Source organism: Terrapene carolina, unplaced genomic scaffold (assembly GCF_002925995.2).
Source record: "Terrapene carolina triunguis isolate 2854851 unplaced genomic scaffold, T_m_triunguis-2.0 Scaffold194, whole genome shotgun sequence".
NCBI lineage: Eukaryota > Metazoa > Chordata > Testudines > Emydidae > Terrapene > Terrapene triunguis.
In genome coordinates, this window is record NW_020664545.1 from 8,093,341 (window position 1) to 8,113,548 (window position 20,208).

General features: G+C 53.3%; 1 protein-coding gene across 1 annotated transcript in view; it reads left to right on the plus strand.

Annotated features, from left to right (window-relative positions):
• The first annotated feature begins 1,104 nt into the window (after nt 1-1,104).
• LOC112111715 overlaps nt 1,105-20,208 on the plus strand; it is a 28,300-nt gene continuing 9,196 nt past the window's right edge. Inside the window, exons 1-8 of the mRNA XM_029912284.1 lie at nt 1,105-1,165; nt 4,327-4,412; nt 5,090-5,285; nt 7,850-7,932; nt 8,300-8,585; nt 11,232-11,431; nt 11,733-11,861; nt 11,989-12,433. Coding sequence (XP_029768144.1) covers nt 4,344-4,412; nt 5,090-5,285; nt 7,850-7,932; nt 8,300-8,585; nt 11,232-11,431; nt 11,733-11,861; nt 11,989-12,433 — 1,408 coding nt within the window. The 5' untranslated portion in view covers nt 1,105-1,165; nt 4,327-4,343. The remainder of the gene's footprint in view (nt 1,166-4,326; nt 4,413-5,089; nt 5,286-7,849; nt 7,933-8,299; nt 8,586-11,231; nt 11,432-11,732; nt 11,862-11,988; nt 12,434-20,208) is intronic.

Sequence of the window (20,208 nt, forward strand, 5' to 3'; positions counted from 1 at the left end):
CAGCCGAAGTCAATGAGAGCTACTTCTGCAGAGCAGGCCCCTCGAGTCATGTGGCTTTGTGGGACTGACCAGCTGAAGCAGGGTGGCTAGATGCTCTCTCCTTGTCCCACGCATCCCATCATCTCAGGGTGGCTTGGGCAGAAAGGCAGCCCTGTCTCAGGGAAGGATTGGCAATGGTCATTCATCATTGGTCTCCCTGATATGATTTCCTGGGAGCTTGGAGGAGTCAGGCAAATCCCTTGTAAATGGCAATTCTGATCATTTTTACACAGCCAGTGCATTAGTTTTACTGGGCCACGAATGTAGGTAGAGCTGCCTAAAGGCCCCCTATAGCACCAGTTCCCAACCATGGCCGTGCTCGGCTGTCCTGGTATGTGACCGACACTCTGCCCCTGTACCGCCTTTGTACCAGCCCCCACTGCTGCCCACCTCCCATTCGACCAGGTAGGCCAGAGTCAGCAACGGTCATGGGTCCCGCATGCCATGCCCAGAGCGAGCATTGATCGGAGTGCAGGCAACTGAACTGGAGCGTGGGGAGGTCTCGGGGCCAAACGCCGCTCCCTGTTACAGCAGGGTGACCCCAGTGGGGTTACCTCTGATTTGCACTGGTATGAGCTGCATGATCCCAGCCTCCAGCTAGGAAAGCTGCATCAGAAAAACAAGGGAACCTGTCACTCCATGGTTCACTCACTCGGCCCCCCACCCCATTATGTAGAGTCCCTCCTTCCTGCCCCCCCCCATGCTGCCTTTTCTTCCGGTGCTGCCCCCCCCCCACACACTTTTCTCCTCCAACACCCCCTCAACGTCCCTGGTGCGCTGCTCCCCGCACCCCGAGCCCGTCCAACAGCGAAACCCCCGTGCGCCAGGCAGCCCAGGGAGTGTGAGTCACATACCGCCCCCCCCCAGCCCCAGCCTGCAAGCGCCCCGCAATCGCAACGCACGTGTGCGACTCCACGCCCGCTACGAGCCCGCAACATTCCATTCCTCTGCGTTCCACCCTTCCTGATTGGTCGGGGCGGAGACCTCCCCTTCGCTGATTGGCTCCCGCTCCCTGCCATGTAGCCACCAAGTCCGCCCCCCCCTTTTTATATCAGCTGAGACCTCAGGCCAGGGGGACGCGCAGGGACGGGACTGGAGCAGAGGTGGAGTCTTGGCGGACCCCCGCGTGAGTGGGGCTCCCGTGGGTCCCCGAGCTGGGGGCGGCCGTTGGGGGCTTGGCAGCAAACTTGCCGAGGCGGCTCCCGTTGGGGCGGGGCGGATCTGGCCGTGCTGCCCCCAAGGCAGGGCTGGGGCTCCCCGGGGTCTGAGCTAGATGGGGAGGGTCGCTCTACCGTCCCGTCCCCCGTCCCAGCACATTCTCCAGGGGCGGCTTTCCGCAGGGGTCTGGCTCTGCATGCCCTGGCTGGCTGGAGTGAGGGGCGCTCCGTGGGGGGGAGGGCGTGTGCACAGCCCACCCTCCTTGCTTGCAGCTGCCCTCCTGGGAACAGCCTCTGTTTCGGGGGGAGGCTGGGGGTGTACGAGGCAATCCCTGTAAAATGGAGCTGGCTGCTGGCCTGGTTAGATGGGGGTGTTTTTTGTCTGTTGCATCCCCGTGTTGCTAGACTCTAAGAAGTCCCGTCTCAAACCAAGTCACCTGTGCCTCCCACTGTCTTTCCCTTCAACCCCCCTCCGCCCTGCAGAGTCGCCCCAAACCAGCCCCCTTCTGCTTGTATCTGCTCATCAGCCCGCTGGGCTGTGAGCCTTGTGAGGCCTGAGGAAGTAGTTGGGGTGAAGGCTGAAGTGCGTGTCCGCTGTAGTTCCCTTGCTGTCGCAAATGCTTTAGTTCAACTACTTTTTTCTTCTGTCTTAAAAGGAATGGGCTAGAAACCAGACCCTTAAAAGCAGCTTCGCCTTCTCGGTTACTGAAACTTCATGATGAACATTTAGCTTTCTTTTTCCCCCTCTGTGGCATGACTTCAGTGGCCGTGTGACCTGGATCAGTTTCACTTTGCTTCCTTGGGATAAGCACATGGTTGCAAACATGGCCAGGGAGGGAGCTGATCCAAACCAACTTTCTGCTGAATCATTTAAAAAAATAAATAAGTTGGTGAGGCTTTGCGTCTCTCCCAAACCCTCAGCTGAAAAGGGCCTTAACTTTAGGCTTAAACTGACTGGGCCTGCTGGGGATTCTTAAAGAGATGGAAAACCAAAATCTAGTTAACTTTTTTAAAGTTGCTGAGGGGGCTGTGCCTGTTTCTGAGCGCCCCCTCTTCTCTTCTCCCCCCCCCCCCCAGTTTTTATGGTGTTGCACTTTCCTACTCTTAAATGTTTCTATCTGCCCTGTTGGGGGAGGGCCCTACCCAAACAGAAGAGGAAACTGACAGACCAGAAGGGAGAATCGGTGAAACTGACTAGACATAAAGTACTGTCAAAGTCACAAAATAAACTAGCTTGTTTCCCCCAACAGTGCCATTCAGACTAGATTGGGGGTTCTCAAACTGGGGGTCATGACCCCTCAGGGGGTTGCAAGGTTATTATGTGGGGGGTTGTGAGCTGTCAGCCTCCACCCCAAACCCTGCTTCGCCTCCAGCATTTATAATAGTGTTTCAATATAAAAAGTTTTTAATTTATAAGGGGGGGGGGGTCACGCTCATAGGTTTGCTGTGTGAAAGGGGTCACCAGTACAAAAGTTTGCGAACCGCTGGATTAGACTCACAAAAGAGCTGATGGGTTCTAGAAACTTCCAGATAGAGTAACATTCAAGTGTAACAATAGGTGAATGGATGTATGAATGGCTCTTTTAAATGGACAGTGTCCCGTTAACAAGTCTGAGTATCCGTGGTATTGTGCTCTGTGCCAGATAGTAGTGGGTCACTGAGACAGTAAGTAGCCATGTGACTTATAGGAAGAAGAAAGTATGAAGCCCATAGGATCAGTTTCATAAGGTGCATTGATCAGGGTTGGACTTCAGAAGCCAGCCACTGCTGGGGGCATTTCAGAAACAGCTGTGAGTTCTAGATGCCTCTAGGGGGCAGCACATCTGAATGGGGCAGGTTTGGCTGAGACAACCAATCCATCAAAGCACCGCCTCTTCCTATTTATATCCTGGATTGGGTAGATGTTTCCAACCCTATGTAGGTACTATGCAGGACTAAATGACATGGAGAAATGGAGGTCTAGTGATCTGTCCTAAACTGAATTTAATGGGGAGGTCAAAGCCTCGTCACCACCTAACCACTTCCGAGAGGTTGGAACGGCTTGTAACGCAAGCGAAATGGATTGTGATGTTTCATTGCCGAGTGGCTATCGTGAACCGCTAATGAAAATGGCTGCGACCTTTGGTTGAATGATGGGCAAGTGCCTCAGGCCTGGAAGGGGTATTTGCTTGGGCTTAGGGAATGTCTTCAGGCCATCAGAGGAGCAAGGACAAATCCTGCTTCAATTTGTATTTTCAGCTTGTCTTTATTTAAGCTGTAGCCTGGCGTTAGCTCGGCCGTGGCTCAACGGCTGTCCCTTGCCTGCTTAAGCAAGCAGGCTCCTGAGTGGGCCAATAAGGGGAGCAGTGTTGGAACCGAACCACCTTCTCCTGGCAACAGGGCTGCCTGCTGGGGGTCTCGTCTGGCAACCCATCACAGAAGTAGCTGAGGGCGTTCTAGAGAGGGGCTGCAGATGCACCATTGGTGCAAACTAATGAAACCAAAGCCAGAACTTGAAATCTCAAAAAGAGAACTCTCCCAGCTGCTGAATCTCCCCCCCTCCGTAGTCCTGATGCTCAAATCAGGAGCCTTTGTACTCGGTTGCTCCCTCACTGATGGGAATCTCCTCCAAATGAGCCATCCGTGTATGTGCTTGTTGCTCCTGTAGGCTTTTTTTAACCAAGCTTGTCTCATGGGTCACTTGACATGCTGCCCCCAAGCCATGTTTGTTCCAACCCTGCTTGTGATCAAAGCCAGGACATGCTGCCCAGTTGTAGCTGGAGTTTAACTTGGATATTCAGCTGTGGAGCTGGGTCTGACTAGTTAGCCAGTCTCCTGTTTCCTTAGCGCTGTGTGTAATGTGCAAATGAAACCCCTGCAAATGCTCAGCTTCTGAGGCATCGTGGGATAGTGCATTCTGGGAAAGCCTGGGCAACAACTACAGACATTGCTGTGCATCTGGCCGGGAGGACAGGCTAAAACAACTGCATCAGGTGGGAGGGGGGAGCTGCTAAGTGCTGGGCCATGCCTCTGAGCATAGTCACTATTAAGTTATGCACGGAGACTGCAGAAGACACAGGTTCACAAGCATTTTTCTCTTTTGGATGTCACCGTTCCAGTTCTGTGTGGCAACAGCGTTTTTATCTTCCAGTTACGTCTGATTTCATCATGTCTTCGGAGGAAAATGCTGCAAACCAGACTTCCCCCCAGAATGAGGAGCCAGGGCAGCATCAACAGGTAGGTACGCCCAGATTTTAGGGTACTTCACTGCATTAAAATGCACTCCCTGGCATGCTCAAACCCACCTCGTGCTACCAGGCCAGCAATGGTATTGGTGCCGTTGCTGGGGGATGGTGATATAAGTGTGTGTGTGTGTGTGTCCAAGATTGTATCCATGCAACGGGGGAGAACCATAACTTACTAATGAAGGCACCTGGCTGTCCCCCTAGCTATCAAGCAGCCTAGAGAAGCTTGCTGTGGTGGCAAGATCAGATCTGATGCTACTCTACTCGCTAATATAATCTGGGTTAATTTGAAGTCCGCGTATGGATGTGTCCTGCGCCTAGTCTCTTCGGTCAAGACCTCCAAGCGAAACCTAACCTCAGCTGCTTTACTCTAGGTCTTCACTCAGGAGGTCTGTGATCTTCAAATGTCCTCAGCACCTTCTGAAGTCAATGGGAGGTACAGGAGCTTGGCAGGCTTGGAAAATCAGGCCGTGCTCTAGGGCTGAAGATGTCACTGGTGCCTAGAGCATAGGAGTGCCTACAGGGCTACTCCAGCTCACGGTGCTGCTAGGAGGTCTAGCCACCCTTAGTAATAAGAATTCAGCATCAGGGAAGACATGGAACCACCCCCCTCCAACTGGTTGTTACTGATGACATGTGTGTTTTTGTTTTTCTTTTGTCCTCTATTAGAATGTCGTGAGCAGGGTGGCCAACCTGCCCTTGGTCAGCTCCACCTATGACATGGTCTCCACGGCCTACGCCTCCACCAAAGAGAATCACCCGTACATCAAATCCGTCTGCGACGTGGCGGAGAAAGGCGTGAAGACCATCACCGCCGCGGCTGTGGGTGGCGCCCAGCCCATCCTGACCAAACTGGAGCCACAGAGTGAGTGAGCCATGAGATGGCAGCGTGGTAGTGGGACAGACTGGGGGACCCAGGGAAGCTGGAGTAGCTAGTGAACTGCAACTGGGTGGGAGAGCCATGCTGGTTCATGGGTCTGGTAGCTGAGGGAGTGTTGGGAAGCATAACCTTTCAGCTGAGACTTTCACAGCTGTTTTAGAAGGTTCTTATCTACCCTGAACTCCTCTCAGAAGGTCTATTGCAGTCCTACCAAGCAGGTGAGGTGCCCAGCCTATCTCTGCCTCTGTAGCAAGGATGCACCTTTACAAAGAAGCCTTGTATGTTCTGCTGCAGACTTCCAGGCATCATGTATGGCGTGACCCATGTGACGGCTGTGCTAGCTTGACCCTAGAGAAGCTACAGTCTGAAGCACTTCATTACAAGTCACTAGGCTGTAGCCGCCTGTCTAACAGTGCAACACACGGATGGTGCTGCTGTTGAGTCAAATACCCTGGCATACAGCTGGTGCCCTTTGTCAAGGGCAACCTGAATTTAAAATGGCCTTGTTGTGGCCTCCTTTACTAATTACAGATGTGTGGGGCAGAGGTGGCCCAGAACCAATTGGCCAGCGTGGCAACCAGAAACTAGTCAAGCTTTTCAGTGGCTCCTGCAGCCAAGCTGAGCTGGCCAGGTGCAGGGTTCCTTATCGGATGCCCTTGCAAAGATCCGAGGCGCTGGAGGGAGTAAAAGCATCCCGAAGCCAGAGCACATACCCTCCCCCTGCACCATGTTCATAGCGGTGTTAAAATCTCCCTCTGACCTTAAGTAGCTCTCGCAGCCTGCACATGTGGCCTCTAGCCCAGATCTTGCAAAGACAGCTGGTATTGATGCTGGCTCGGAGCGGTGGTGGGGAAGGGAATTGGTTTCACCTTGGGAGACCAGGCCAAAGAAGGCTTTGTTCCTCCAGGGCAGGGAGATTGGCTCAGCCAGGGGAGCGTAGGGAGATGGAACAGGACTCCTGGGTTTGTTCCAAGCGTGGCCTGACATGCTGTGTACTGAAGCATGTCGTTCCACTCTTGCCTAACTCCCTGGGGCATTGTATGGCTTAGTAGCTGGGGAAGGCTTGACTTCCTTCAGGGGAACTCTAGATAACTGAAAGGGGGCTGTTGGTAACCCACACTCGCTTGCTGGGGGTAGGGGTGTCCCTCTTCTCCTGTGTTGCTCTTCTGGCTACAGAGGAGAGGGCTGGACTTACTGGCTATCGCTTAAATGCTGCTCTGTCAGAGTTGCTGTGAAACGTTCCACCTGGCTGGGTTCCTGCATTCAAACTGTATCCAATATAACTAAGCTAGCGTGCTGGGACTCTGGCCAACTCAAGAGGCTGGGCAGCTTCTGTAGCCAACAACAAACTCCTCAGTTAAATATGAGAAGAGATTAAGAAGACTGGGACTTCTCAGCTTGGGAACAAGATGACTACGGGGGGATATGATAGAGGTCTATAAAATCATGACTGGTGTGGAGAAAGTAGATAAGGAAGTGTTGGTTACTCCTCATAACACAAGAACTAGGGGTCACCAAATGAAATTTAATAGGTGGCATGTTTAAAACAAACAAAAGGAAGTATTTCTTCACACAACACACAGTCAACCTGTGGAACTCTTTGCCGGAGGATGTTGTGAAGGGTAGGACTATAACAGGGTTTAAAAAAAGAACCAGCCCAGTTCATGGAGGATAGGTCCATCAATGGCGATTAGCCAGGATGGGCAGGGATGGTGTCCCTAGCCTCTGTTTGCCAGAAGCTGGGAATGGGCAGCAGGAGATGCATCACTTGATTACCTGTTCTGTTCATTCCCTCTGGGGCACCTGGCATTGGCCACTGTCAGAAGACAGGATACTCAGCTAGATGGACCTTTGGTCTGACCCAGTCTGGCCATTCCTATGTTCCAAGGCAGCAATTGTCACTTGGTGATACCGTACCAGAGATGGGCTCATGGTGCTGATCAGGTCAGCTGTAGGCTAGTCCCTCATGTACCAGCTACAACAGCAGCTGCTAATGATCCATGCAACGCACCCGTGTCCAATCCATACCAGTAGCTCTTAGGAGCTGCTGGGGGACTCCCTGACCACAATAGGTCAGCTGTGGCTGGGGCCATCTCTGTGTGAAGACGGTGATGTCCCTAGTCCCACATGCTGAGTTCTCCTTGGAGAGGACTAAGGAATACTGGTGAGCGAAGGCCATGGCAGTGTGTGTTGGCTTTCTACCAGAGGCTGATCACATCTCTTGGCCTCTGGGGTAACTGTCAGGCTTCAGAGAACCTGAGAAATGGAGTGTCCTAATACACTCCTCATGGCTGCCTCGAGTGCAGCTGGCAAGACGTCACCCCTCTGCAGAGCTAGCTCTGATCTCGAGGCCTGTTTCATGCTCTAGAATCCTTCCCAAACTTGGACTAGCCAATGTTCTCCTTGGCAGCCCTGCAGCCTCCCCTCCCTCCCCTCCTCAAACCTGGCACTGCTTGGCGGTGCCCCTTGAAACCTGACTCGGTTACCAACCTACTCTGCCGCTCCAGGCAACTGAGGGGATAAGGCAACCCAACTCTCTCTCTGTCTAGTTGCAACAGTGAATGAGTACGCGTGCAAGGGGCTGGATAAACTGGAGGAGAAGCTGCCAATTCTTCAACAGCCAACTGAAAAGGTGAGCACCTCTGCTTGGAGAACTAGGGATGTGAAACAAGGGGTCTACACTCCCTGGACAGCAGCTGGGGAATAAGGGGTGGGGGGCCAGGAAAAGACTTGACTTCTCCTCCCTGGATCTAACAGCTTCTTTGGGCAGGCCAGTTGGCTGGGTAGCTGAGCTAGCCAATAACCGGCAAAACTCATCCCAGAGAGAGGTGGAGATGAAAACCTAGTGACTGATACTGCTGTAGGCTCCAGGCTCTTATCTGGGTGAATGGTGCCTATTTATAAGGGGAAGGCAAAGTAGTCCTAGGATTAACCAGTGCCGCCTCTTCTCTGCTGGCTTAATACTAACCTTTGCCACTGAATGCTTCCCTCAATCCTAGGTTGTGGCTGACACCAAGGAGCTGGTGTCTTCCACCGTGACCGGTGCTAGAGATGCCGTCTCCAACACGGTCAATGGAGCGAAGGATGCCGTGACCGGGGTGGTGGACATGGCCAAAGGAGCTGTCCAGGGTAGCATGGAGATGACCAAATCAGTGGTGACCAGCAGCGTGAACACAGTCATGGGGTCCAGAATGGGCCAGATGGTGGTGACTGGCGTGGATGCCATGCTGGGGAAATCGGAAGAGCTGGTGGATCACTACCTCCCCATGACGGATCAAGAACTAGGTCAGTGCACGCTGAATACAGCTGGCTGAAAACTTTTTCAGCCTAATGGCTTGACCAAAAATGCAGTTTGGGTCAACCCCAAACTAGCTGTGAATGTAACCTGAGTAATTTTTGCCAGTCACAAAATAGCTGGAGGATGTATTTGTGGTCCCCTGCCTACCAGGCTAAGGGGTAGCACTCATTTGGTACATGGGAATCCCAAGTTCAAATCACCACTCAAATTTTCTTTAGGCCAAACCAAATCTGAAATTTTTGGTGACTCAACAGACACTTCAGTTGTTCAGAACTGCCATGAACCCAGCAAAAATCAGTAACTTACCAGCTCTAACTATCAGAAAATCACAACCCCAGCTGACTCTGTACTCCTAGGATTGCCACATGAGTCCCTCCGCTAGGAGTAGGTGGCCTTAATTCTTAGCTGGCTCTGTGGCTGCAGCAGTGAGATGCCAATAGGGTGCCCTAAGCAAAGGTGGCTGTTGGCCTTGTGCTGGTCTAGGTGGGGCCCATTTTGGCAGCCTCCCCTCCAACACAGCCACTCTTACTGGGGGAGAGAGCTAGTAAATGGGCCTGCCTCTTGTGCAGGCCACTAGCCCAGCATGACTTGGTGGGAACAAGGCCATTATCCTCGCTGTAACCAAAGCAAAGGTCAGACTCTCTGCCCCTGGCATGGAATGATGAACATAGGCCTGGGGGAGGGTTTGTCATGGCTCTTGTGATCAAACTACTGTGCTCTCATACCTGAGAATCTACTACACTCCTTCCAGGGTTGCTGAGCCCTCAACTCCTTTCCCTGTCCCCTGACAATCTGCAGGCGCTCAGCATAACATCCTATTGGTAGCACCCCCACCAAGCCAGCCAGGGATGGGTAGAAAACTGGAGCCCTGACATTATGCCTTTTGGAACTGTATTGGTTTGGGGCCTGGCTAGAGCCAGGCGAGACTTCCTGGGTCTGCTGCCCAAAGCAAGTGCAGTTCTAGACCTTGCTCAGTGACTCCAGATCAAATCTCTCTGCTCACAAGCAATGCCTCCCTTTATCCGAACTGCCGGCCCTGCAGCCTCCACCTGGGATCAGAACTCCAGCGGGGATCGTTCTGGTTCATGCGTCACTCAGACTGTCTGCGTTGGGACTTAACGATTCTGATGCCTGGCTTGGGAGAGAATCTAGTTCCTTGCCACAGGGCTGGATGGGCTTTGAAGCATGAACCAGTGGAATGGGGAACACTTGTCTCCAGATCCACGTGCTGAGTAAGATGGGGGTTGCTTCTCCAAGTGGAACTGCACTGGAAGGCTGTGACGTCTTCATAGCAGGCATCTAAACTCCGGTGGAAAGCCGATCCGAGGGCAGTAGCAAATGCAGCTTTTAGTGCCATGCCCGGTCAGATAGCTAAAAAGCTATTGAGTGTTGTGCCCGTTGGCACTAACTGTGCCCAACTGGTGCCAGAGTTAGGCCCAGCTTGGACCTGAGTGGCAGAACTGCTGTCAAGGAGTCATTTGAAGAGACTTTACTGTGCAACTCCAGGCTTGTGCGCCCAGGGAAACGCAGGGAGCCTGGGGTTGGCAGGAGGTAGGGATTGTCAAGGATGCTGGTGCTGTGAAAGGAGCCCTTCTCCTTCCATTGTGTTTTGGCCACAAGCTAGTATGGCCAGCAGGTAATGCCCTGCTGCAGGGATGGGAGCTTCTGCTCAGGCGCTCTCCCTCCTGCACAGCGAACAGTCGGGCACCGCTGAATTGCCCCTCTTCAAGGTGACTTGCAAAGAGGGTGGGAGTAGGGGTGTTGCTTGTAAACCGTCTGCAAGAGCAGCACCGTCGGCTTCAACTCTGACCGTCTGTCACCCATGCCTAGGGTGGCTTCTGTGTCCCGGCCACTAGAACAGGATAGACCTGAGCCTGCAACAACCTTTGGCCTAGCAGACCTCTGGGTCTTGCAGCTTTGGGCAGTAGAGGCACAGCCTTTAGATCCTGGGGTCCCAGGTCCAGTCCCTGTGACTCACCTGGGGTGTCGCATGACCCAAAGAACCGAACATTGGGTCCTGTCTGCCTCTGCTGGAGGTCTTGAGTGTGGCCTGAGCTTTAACCTCTTAACTGGAAAGGCTGATTCTCAGCTGTTTGGGAAGAGATGGGTTAATCTGCAGGGCCTGAGGACCATGGGTGAACACCGCTCACCCATTCATTACTGGCAATGATCTCTGTCCTACCTAACAGGTGGAGGAGACCCTTCTTGGCTGCTTTCGGGTGTCAGTACCACAGAGGTTCCTGATCCCTGCAGCCAACTGATCAGTATTGGCCCAGAGCTTCCCTGTGGCACAGTCCCGCTCTGCACTGTCTGCTGCTTGGTAGCACTGCAGAGGTGAAAGGGAGAGCATTTACTGTAGCCACCCAGAAGGGTGGGGTGGGAGGGTGGCCTCAGACTCCTCTCTCACATGGACCCCACTAACAGTCAAACCCAGGGCTGGTGACCGTGGGTCTCCTGCAAGTCCCATTTAACTCTCAGAGCTGGAGAGGATGCTGGCCTGAGTCGGTCAGTGACTGGAGGAGTATCCCCCTTTGCTGCTGAAGGCAGAGCAGACGCGGGGCAGAAATCTCCTGCTCTGCTGACGGGACTTTCCCCAGCAGGCTGTTTGACCCGTCTTCTCTTGTTCTCTCCAGCTAAACTGGCCACGTCTGTGGAAGGCTTCGAAATGGCGTCCGTGGAGCAGCAGAAGCAGCAGCAGAGTTACTTCGTGCGCCTGGGGTCCCTGTCCACCAAGCTCCGCCACCGAGCCTACCAGCACTCCCTGGGCAAGCTGAGGCATGCCCGGCAGAGCACCCAGGAGGCTCTGTCCCAGCTCCACCAAACCATAGAACTGGTAGGAATGCAGATCTCCCCCCTGCTCCCCATGCCACCTCCCAGGTCACTTTGTTCTGGCGCTTAAGGCAAATCCTAAAGGGTTCGTACTTCTCTCTGGTCAGACATCTTGATTCACAATCCATGGCCCATGCACAGGTGACCGAGGACTATCCTCGGCTGGTGTCGGTCAGCACAGTGCTGCTGACTTCCGGCAAGCTAGTGACCTCTTCCAGCTGAGGATCTGGCCGGGGGACTCCTCCCTTGCTGCTGACCACAAGTATCTTGACTTCTGGTTCTCTGTTCCCTCTGTCCCTTGCCAGATTGAACATGTCAAGCAGGGTGTGGACCAGAAGCTCCATGACGGCCAGGAGAAACTACACCAGATGTGGCTGGAGTGGAGCAGGAGGCAATCGGAGGGGAAAGAGGACTCCGACACTGCACAGCCAGAGGTATCTTGCCATGGAGGGTGGTGGGGGAGGTGTCCTAGGCTACTGCAAAGTGACCTCTTAGGCGGGGTGAGTGTCACACATCCTGGGAAGCAGCTTCCCTTAATGGGTGTACTTGCTTCCCTGGCAGGTGGAATCTCGGACTCTGGTCATGTTCCGTGGCATCACGCAACAGCTGCAAACCACCTGCCTGAACCTGATGCCCAATGTCCAAGGCCTCCCCACCAGCATCCAGGACAAGGTGCAGCAGCTCCGTCACAACGTCGAAGAGCTCCACACGTCCTTCTCCGCTGCCCATTCCTTCCAAGATCTGTCCAGCGCTGTCCTGACCCAGAGCCGGGAGAGGGTGGCCAAGGCCCGGGAGTCTATGGACGAGCTGCTGGACTACGTGGTGCAGAATGCTCCCCTGCCTTGGCTTGTGGGACCTTTTGCTCCCAGGCTGGTAGAGCTACCAGAAATTCCAGCGGCTGGAAAGGATGGGGAGGAGGAAGCTGCTGGCTGCACCGCCCAGCAAGGAGAAGATGAGAAGATGGACAGCACAGCTCAGCAAGCCTCTGTGCCAAAGGAGGACCCTTAGACTGCTCCTTAGACGGCTCTGTATACCTGCAGTTGGCTTCTTGTGAGGGAAAGAACTTGTATGCAATTCACTTGTGTGGACATGGGGGCTTGTGTGTCACCTGCATCTGGGGAGGGGTGGCAGGGTGTTAATGTAGATAAGCTGGCTGTGCATGGAACTCCCTGTTGGCCTCACTTCTGAGACTCTGCTCTCTTCCTTGCCAATCTTTTGTGCCTTCTCTAGCTCCTCTGGGTGGCTCCTTCCACAGGTGAACTCCAGCCCATGGCAGAAGCATCGCCTCAAAGCAAAGCCAGGGTGTCTCAATGGGAACTCTATCTGGAGGCTGTAAAGTGCCCTTAACTAGGGGCTTGCTCAGAGCAGGGCAGGGAGAGGACACCAACCTTCATGGCAATAGCACTGAACTCCAGCAGCTAATGGACCCATAAGATTTCAGTTGTTCAGGCTCTTGACTACATAACAGCCCCTGAGCTCTGCAAACGTGGGGGAGTGCAAAGCCTGGATTAGCTGTAGGGTTTGTTGCAGAACCTGACCCTCTTAGGGCCCATTCCCTGGGCAGCTGTATCCTTAAATGCAATCAAAAGGGATCATTAGATTTTTTTAATTATTTCCCCCTGTTCTAAAGCGCTGTAAAGCCATTTGAACCCTGACTGCCTGTGAAATGACAGTTGTAGCCAATAAAGCAGGAATGACTCTGCCATTGCAAAGAAGGGGTAATTGGTGCTGCACCATCCCAGAACTGATCTTCCAAGGGGCTTGATTGTAACTGAAAATCAATAGAAAGAAATCTCAGGCTAACTTTCCCTCCTGTAAGTGCCACTAACGGTTTGTATCTTGTAGAATAACTGTTGGTTTTTTTTCACAATAAAATGTATTGGCATTCACCTGGTGCTCTGGTGTCTCTGTAAGTACCTTCCCTCTCCTCTTCTCACCATCATTCACTAGAGAGGAGGTGACCACCACCATCCCTGCCCCACACACCATCCCTACAATGGGTTTAAAATCTCCTGCCTTAAACCCAACTCCTACCTTTTCGGAGTCCAACCCATGGACAAGGGTTGGTGATGCTGGACTCCTCCTACCCACCAGGAGAGGAGTCTAAGCCGTTCCCAAGGAAATAGCGCTCTTCACTCAAATCCTATTGGTAATTTTGCCTTCTAGTGGGAGCTTAGGAATGCTGGGCAGAGCCAAGGAGCCAGAGCCCAAGACCCCGTGGTGCTAGGCTAGATGGTCCTTGTCCAAAGAACTGCAGGCCTCTTGAGCAATCCCATTACAAACCTCCAAACTACACAACGGCCACAAAGAGCAGTTGTGCCCTCCTGCCAGTACCTAAACTGCTCTTATCTGCCTCCATAGCCTCACTCTTTCTCCTAAAGGCCAGAAACGTGTCACTTTCTGTTGAGTGTGTAGTGGCCTCCTTAACACTGCATCTGGCCCAGGTCTCACCTTAATGCTGCATTCAGGACATCTATAGCCAATGCTGATGTTCAAGTAACTCTGTGCCCTTCTCTCTCTCTCCTTGGGCAGAGGTACCAGAATGTGGCCACCTTCAGCCCCCCAAATTCCATCCTGGCTTTCAAGCCCTCTCCTAAGGTTTGCTAGAAGTCCCTTACTGTAGTCTCTGGCCAGCACTAAACTTCTGTCTTGAACTCGCCTCGTGGGATTAGGTAGCACAAGCCTGTGGAGGATCGGAATGCCTACTGTGTAAAACTGCTAGCAATGGCGCAGTGATCTTCACGGAGGCTATGGCTCTTCCTTTTTGGGGTCAAACTCAGAGTAGGGTTTTTAATTTACTGTTCTGGGGGCAGGTTGGATAGAAGTATCTGCGGAGTTGCTGTCTCCAAAGACATTTCCCCTGTAAAGGCTGTGAGGCATTATCTAGACTGGAGTCACCCGTTCACCTCCATCTTTCACCTCCTCTAGTTACTCTGTAATACTTGTGTGTTGCTGCTTCGATACCCCCAGCTATCTTTCTTCTCCTGTGCTGTGGCTTTCTGCAGTAGCCCCCTAATGCAAGCTGGAACCAGAGGTGATGTGACAGACCTTCTTCACAGCCCCGGTTCATGGCCAGATACAGCCGTCATCTCCTCCTCTAGCATGGCAGGGATCACCCCTCCTTAGGACAGTGGGTGCAGCTGGAGTCTGCAGGCTCTGGCCTGTAGAAAGTTGTAAGGAGCAGGTTGTCTTTCCCATCCTCAAACACCGAGACTCCCTAAACTGTTCTCATGCTCTGGCAGAACCCCCCCCAACTTGACTCAGATGCTGTTGCCCCCTCACCTAGGGGCAGGTGACTGAGTGGACTGGACCCCCCCACACACACACAAGTTACTGGTACTCGGGTTGTATTCAGGCTTCTGTCCTATGTTGTGACTTCAGGGGAACCATTTTGCACCTCTGAGGCTCGGCTTCCCTAGCTAATATGGAGATACTCTTTCAGTTGTGCCCAGCCTGAGCTCTCCGTGACCTGAGCAACCCCACCCTTGCTGGGGGCTGGCTTCTCCAAGCCAGGGGTGGCTTCAATGCTCTCCACATTGTTTCCATGGTTCAAAGGCAGAGGGAGCCACATGCTAAGAGTTGGTGGGTTTTTTTGCTTCTCTGTGGCAGCAACTCCAAACCTTTCCTGCTTGGCCTTTGAAGCAGCTTTGTCGGGTTTTTTATTCTCACCACTACACATTGCCAGGCAGCTCCATCTGTGCTAAATGTGCAATCTGGATTTAAACTGGCCTGAGCAAACCCCCCTTGGATGCAGGGGGAAGCAGGCAGGTCTGTCACTCAAATGATCAAAGAAAAACCATGTTTAATGGCAGGGCACACCCCAGCCACCCAAGACTTTCCCCTTGCCCATCCCATGCTTCCTAAGGCTTTCGCTTCCATCCCCAACTGATACCATGTACCCCACTGGCATCAGACTTGTACTCTGATACAAACGCTTAACTGTGACCCTCGTCTGTCAGCGTCGACACAGCTGGCTGTCACATTCTATCTGCTGAGACGTTCTCCAGCTCTAACCCCACCGAGAGCTTGGGTAAGGTTTTTGCATTAGAGTGGAGAGGACGTGACCGACTCTATCCCACAGCTAGTTATGAGGCAGCGGAAGAAGAGTGATGGGGGTTCCTGGGGGCTATTTCTTGCTCTATGTTCGAGGTAGGCTAGCCACTGAAAGGCAGCGTGCAGGGGCGAAAATGGGGGTTTGTCACCTTAGAGACCCAGGTTCTGGGCCGGCAGACACCTTGCTGGCATGGATCTATGCTGTACCCCCAGTTTTGGGACAGTCACTTAGAGGAACCCCTGTTAGTGTGCCAGACCCCTAAGGGGGGTGTCTCTCTTCCCCCTAGTTGGGCTGTGGCTGTCCCTCCGTCTAGTCCAGATGAGAGCCCCCACTCCTTCCAGCAGCCAATGCTTGTCCCCCCACCTAACACCTGCCCATCCTTTGGTCTCGAGCTGGGGGATGTTGCGGAGAGGTGGGGAAATCTATCTCCCTCTGGGGCGTCGGCTGCTAGGTGTCAATGCCCTGGGGCTTGGATTTGCCGCTGTCTTTTGAGATGGGGTCCGCCTCAGCCAATCCTTTTTTAATGACCCATACAAGCTCAGACAGCCAGGCGATGCTCTTACCTTCGTCTCTTAGCCTGCCCCCAAAAGTAAACTGTCCCTTTCTGCCCACCGGGTAACAATGCAGCATATAGGGGAAACTGAGGCACACACTGGCATCATAAAAATATTACAGAAAATTCCCACTTCATCACACTTGCATAAGCTAAAAAGTGTGTGTGGGGGGGCAGCTCTTCCCTGACTGTTTTCTAGGTTAGGTTCATGGCCTTTGTCACATTTCAGGGCAACTGCGCCCATATTCCCCCTCCGTAGTCTAGCAAGGGCACCCACTTCTGGGCTCCCAGCCGTCACCGCTCTTGGGCGGAGACCCACATCTCTCTCTTCCTCCCAACCAGGTTTTTTTTTCCAGGCTGCACAGTTCCCTACCTCCACCGTGAGTGCCCCAGCAAGCCAGACTGCCTGAGCAGGTCTGTTCCTGTGCTTTGCTTTCTCCTCCGAGGCTACCACCAGGGTGATCGCCCACAGATCAGGGCTACCCCCAGCCCTTGCTAAGCAAGCACATGTGTTCTTCTGGTGAAACGTTCCAGAGAAAACCTCTTAAACATAATAAAAGAACCTCCACACCCGTTCCCAAAGATCACCCAGCCCCTCCAGCTTCATCAGCACGTTAAAATGCAGCAGGCTCAGTTTGGGGCACGTATTTTCCGTTATGTCTGGGGATGTTATGAAATGCTGCATAGACAAACCTCTTGGTGTCTGATATTCCAGGAATCAGCAGGCACGTGGTGGCCAAGCGACAGGGCCCAGCCTGTTGCACATTTCTTGCAAAATGAGGCCAAAGAAAAAGGAAGACAAGCCAGCAGAAAACATTGCGAAGAGGGGTGATTTAAAAATGTTATTGTTCTCTCTGGAATCATACGAACCTAGGGCTTTTCATCAGTAGATCTCAAAGCGCTTGACAAAGGCACTCAGCATCGTTATCCCTGTTTTACAGATGGGGAAACCGAGGCACAGAGCAGGGACGGGACTTGCCTAAGGTCACCTAAGCAGCAGAGTTAGGATGAGAACTCAAGTCCCAGTCGGGTGCTGTAGCCACCGGGCCATATGCTGCCTCTGGACTGCTTCTTTGTTCATGGAAGCACCATGAAGCACTGATGATAGTGTTCAGAGTGCAGCTGTGCTTTTGGGGATTTGTTTTTTTTGCCATGTCCATGAGAGGTTTACAAAAGAAAAGTTTAAAGCGCCTGTAAAACCCGAGCTCGGTAACTCAGCTGCCGCTGCACCGCAACATACAAAGTCCCATTACTCCTGCCTCAAGCGCTAACGGTGAATGATCTTCTACCACCCAGACAGCGACTGGTTAACCAACCCAAATACTGCGAGTTACGGCCCTTCAGATCAGTTTCTGCTCCAAACACAGCCCCCACCCCACTGGCGCTTGACGGCATGATAGGATCGCTGCCCAAAGCAGCCTTCCAGTGACTCGGGATTGAAAGCGGCCACGGAAAGGGGAAGATCCTTTCAGGCCCTAAAAGCAAGGGTCTTATCTCCTGAACTAGGTGTGGTTTTAGCCGTGGGGCGAGGGGATTGTTCAAAGAAAACAACAGCATCAACGCGTGCTGATTTGGGCTGAGTGTTCGGAGCTGCACGGGCACCACTTTAGTACTGGGGAACTAACCATTCTTTAGCTTGCACTGAATTTATCTCCACTCCAAGTTCGCTGGAGTTCCCAGCGCTGCAGTGCGGTCGCTGCCCCTGGCAAGGATTGCATGCTCATTCGAGGGCTCTGTGGCTAGACGCCGGTTGGATTCCTCTTTAGAGTTACAGCCTAGTGAAGGTGCTGCAGCCTGCATCATTTTTACAAGCGGCGTCTCCACAACTGCGGTTCCCATTTCTATTGACTGCTGTCATTTTCACTAGCTAGACTATCCAATTAGACCCAGATCGGCAGAGGTACTTCGGCACCTAGCTCCCATTGATTTCAATACCGCAGTACCTATGAAGCTCTGGACTTCGCTGTCCTAAACTGCTGTATAGTGTTGCTGCGAGCTGTTAAGCAGCTGCTGTGTTCCACCTCAGAGGTGGCTGCCTTGCATTAGTGGTCGAGGTGATCCTGGAGTGATCCTTTGTAAAGCACCTTAGGGCGGAAGGTGCTGTAGACATGCAACGTGTTTTACTTTCATTCTCCTAGTGGAAAATACTCCACGTTCTGCTGATGCCGTAGCAGAGGAGGGAAGACTTCAAGGAAGAGGCTATCTGGCTTTCCTAGGCCTGTTGGACTGTGAACTAGGCCTGTGTGGCACTGAACTTTACCCAGCCCTTTATCTGCCCCATCACGTGGTGAATGCATTGGGGTGTGCAACTTTTTCTAAACTTTCTCCGTCTGTTCCATTACATCAGCCTCAGTCCCAGTTTGTGATACGAATGTAGGCTGAGGAAGTGCAGGGAATTTCACAGAAGTGTAGGGCTGGAAGGGACCTCGAGAAGTCGTCTAGTCCAGCCCCCTGCACTGAAGCGGGACCAAGTAAACCAAGACCAGCCCTGACAGGGGGTTTGTCCAACCTGTTCTTTAAAACCCCCACACCCTGCCTTGGAATCCTATTCCAGTGTAGGTAGAAAGTTTTTCCTAACATCTAACCCAAATCTCCCTTGCTGCAGATTAAGCCCCATTACTTCCTGTCCTGAACATGAACATGGACAACAACTGATCTCCATCCTCTTTATACCAGCCCTTATCAAATGTGCAGACTGTTATCAGTCCCCCTTCAGTCTTCTTTTCTCAAGCCAGGGGCAGTGGCTGAGTGGTTAAAGCCCCTGGCTCCCCTCCTGCAGGTTGCGGATTTGAGTCTGGCTTGATCTCCCCACCGCTAGTTCACCCGGCTGCAAAATGGGTGCCTGATCCATTGGGTTAGGGCAGGTGGGCAAAGGCGGTTGGCTGTGACCTCTCCTGTGTCCCACTGGCTGCAAGACTGGCATCAGCCCAATGAGCCATTGGCTCAGGGGAGCTTTGATTTTCTGAGCCTAGTCCCCTGTGTGCTGCTTTGGAGAGAAGCTAAACGTAATGCACTCCCCAGGGGCAGGGAAGGAGAGCAACAGGCAGCTAAATCAGGAAGTGGAGCAGCAGGGCTTGCTGTGACTTGCCCTTTGGCACCTAATTTAGTATCTCCCTTCCCTGGGAGCTCAGCACACCCGTGTCCATAGGAGCCAGTCTAGTCCCCACCAGCAGGGAAGTGACTGATCAGATTCACATTGGCCGGTTTCCCCCAAGAGAATGGGGATGCGCCTTCCTGACATCACAGCTCAGGACAACAGGGGTCAAGGCTCAGTGCAGCTTTCCAAACCCAGACCTGATGCTGCCGCCTAACCGGTGGAGTGGCAATTATAACAACAAGCCCCTTCCTCTGATAGCACTTTTCATCCGCAGATCTCCAACCAGGGCGGGCAGTAGCATTAGTCCCATTTCACAGATGGGGAAATTGAGGCACCGAGCAGGGACCTGACTTGCCCCAGGTCACCCGGCAGGCCCGTGGCACAGCCAGGAAGGTCTCCTGAGTTCCAGCCCAGTGCCCTCTCCACTGGGCCATAAGAGAGATTATTTACAGGCAGAGTTGCTGGAAGGATGCCCGGCAGGGGTGGCTTTGTCTAAATAGCCATCTGGCAACAGAGAACTGGCTTGGCTCAGCTCACTCGTTAAACGGATTTCGAGTCACTCCGCCGCCAGACGCAGCCGGAGTCACTGGGATAGGCATTAACAGCAGCTCCGCCACGCTGCATGCAACCTGTTGCTCTAAATGCCTGCAGCTGGGTCAGCCCAGCCTCAGGCCCACCCTCCCTGCAGTCTGGAGGGGTCCCCAGTGACCCCCTCAGCACAGAGCCCTGCCTGGCACGTGGCAGCTGAGCCAGAGACCCTCCGAAGCTGCCAGGCTCTGGAGCCAAGCCAAACTGGGGCCTCGCTGCCGGCTGCAGCTGGCGGACGTCGCATTGCGCTGCGTGACCGTCAGCAACGCCGGCACCCATCAGCCCCCCTGCTCTGAGCTCTCTGCTAACCAGCCTGCCTCTCCCCAGGGCCGTGGGCTCAAACGGTCCTGAACCAAAAAGCGCCGGCGGGGGGGCCCGTGACAGGGATCCATGCAGCCGAGCGCGGAACTGGGGCGCTCGCAGAGGTGGTGCTGTTGTATGAATGGAAACTACAGTAGGGATCAGCCCGCACCAAACAGCCCCCCCCCC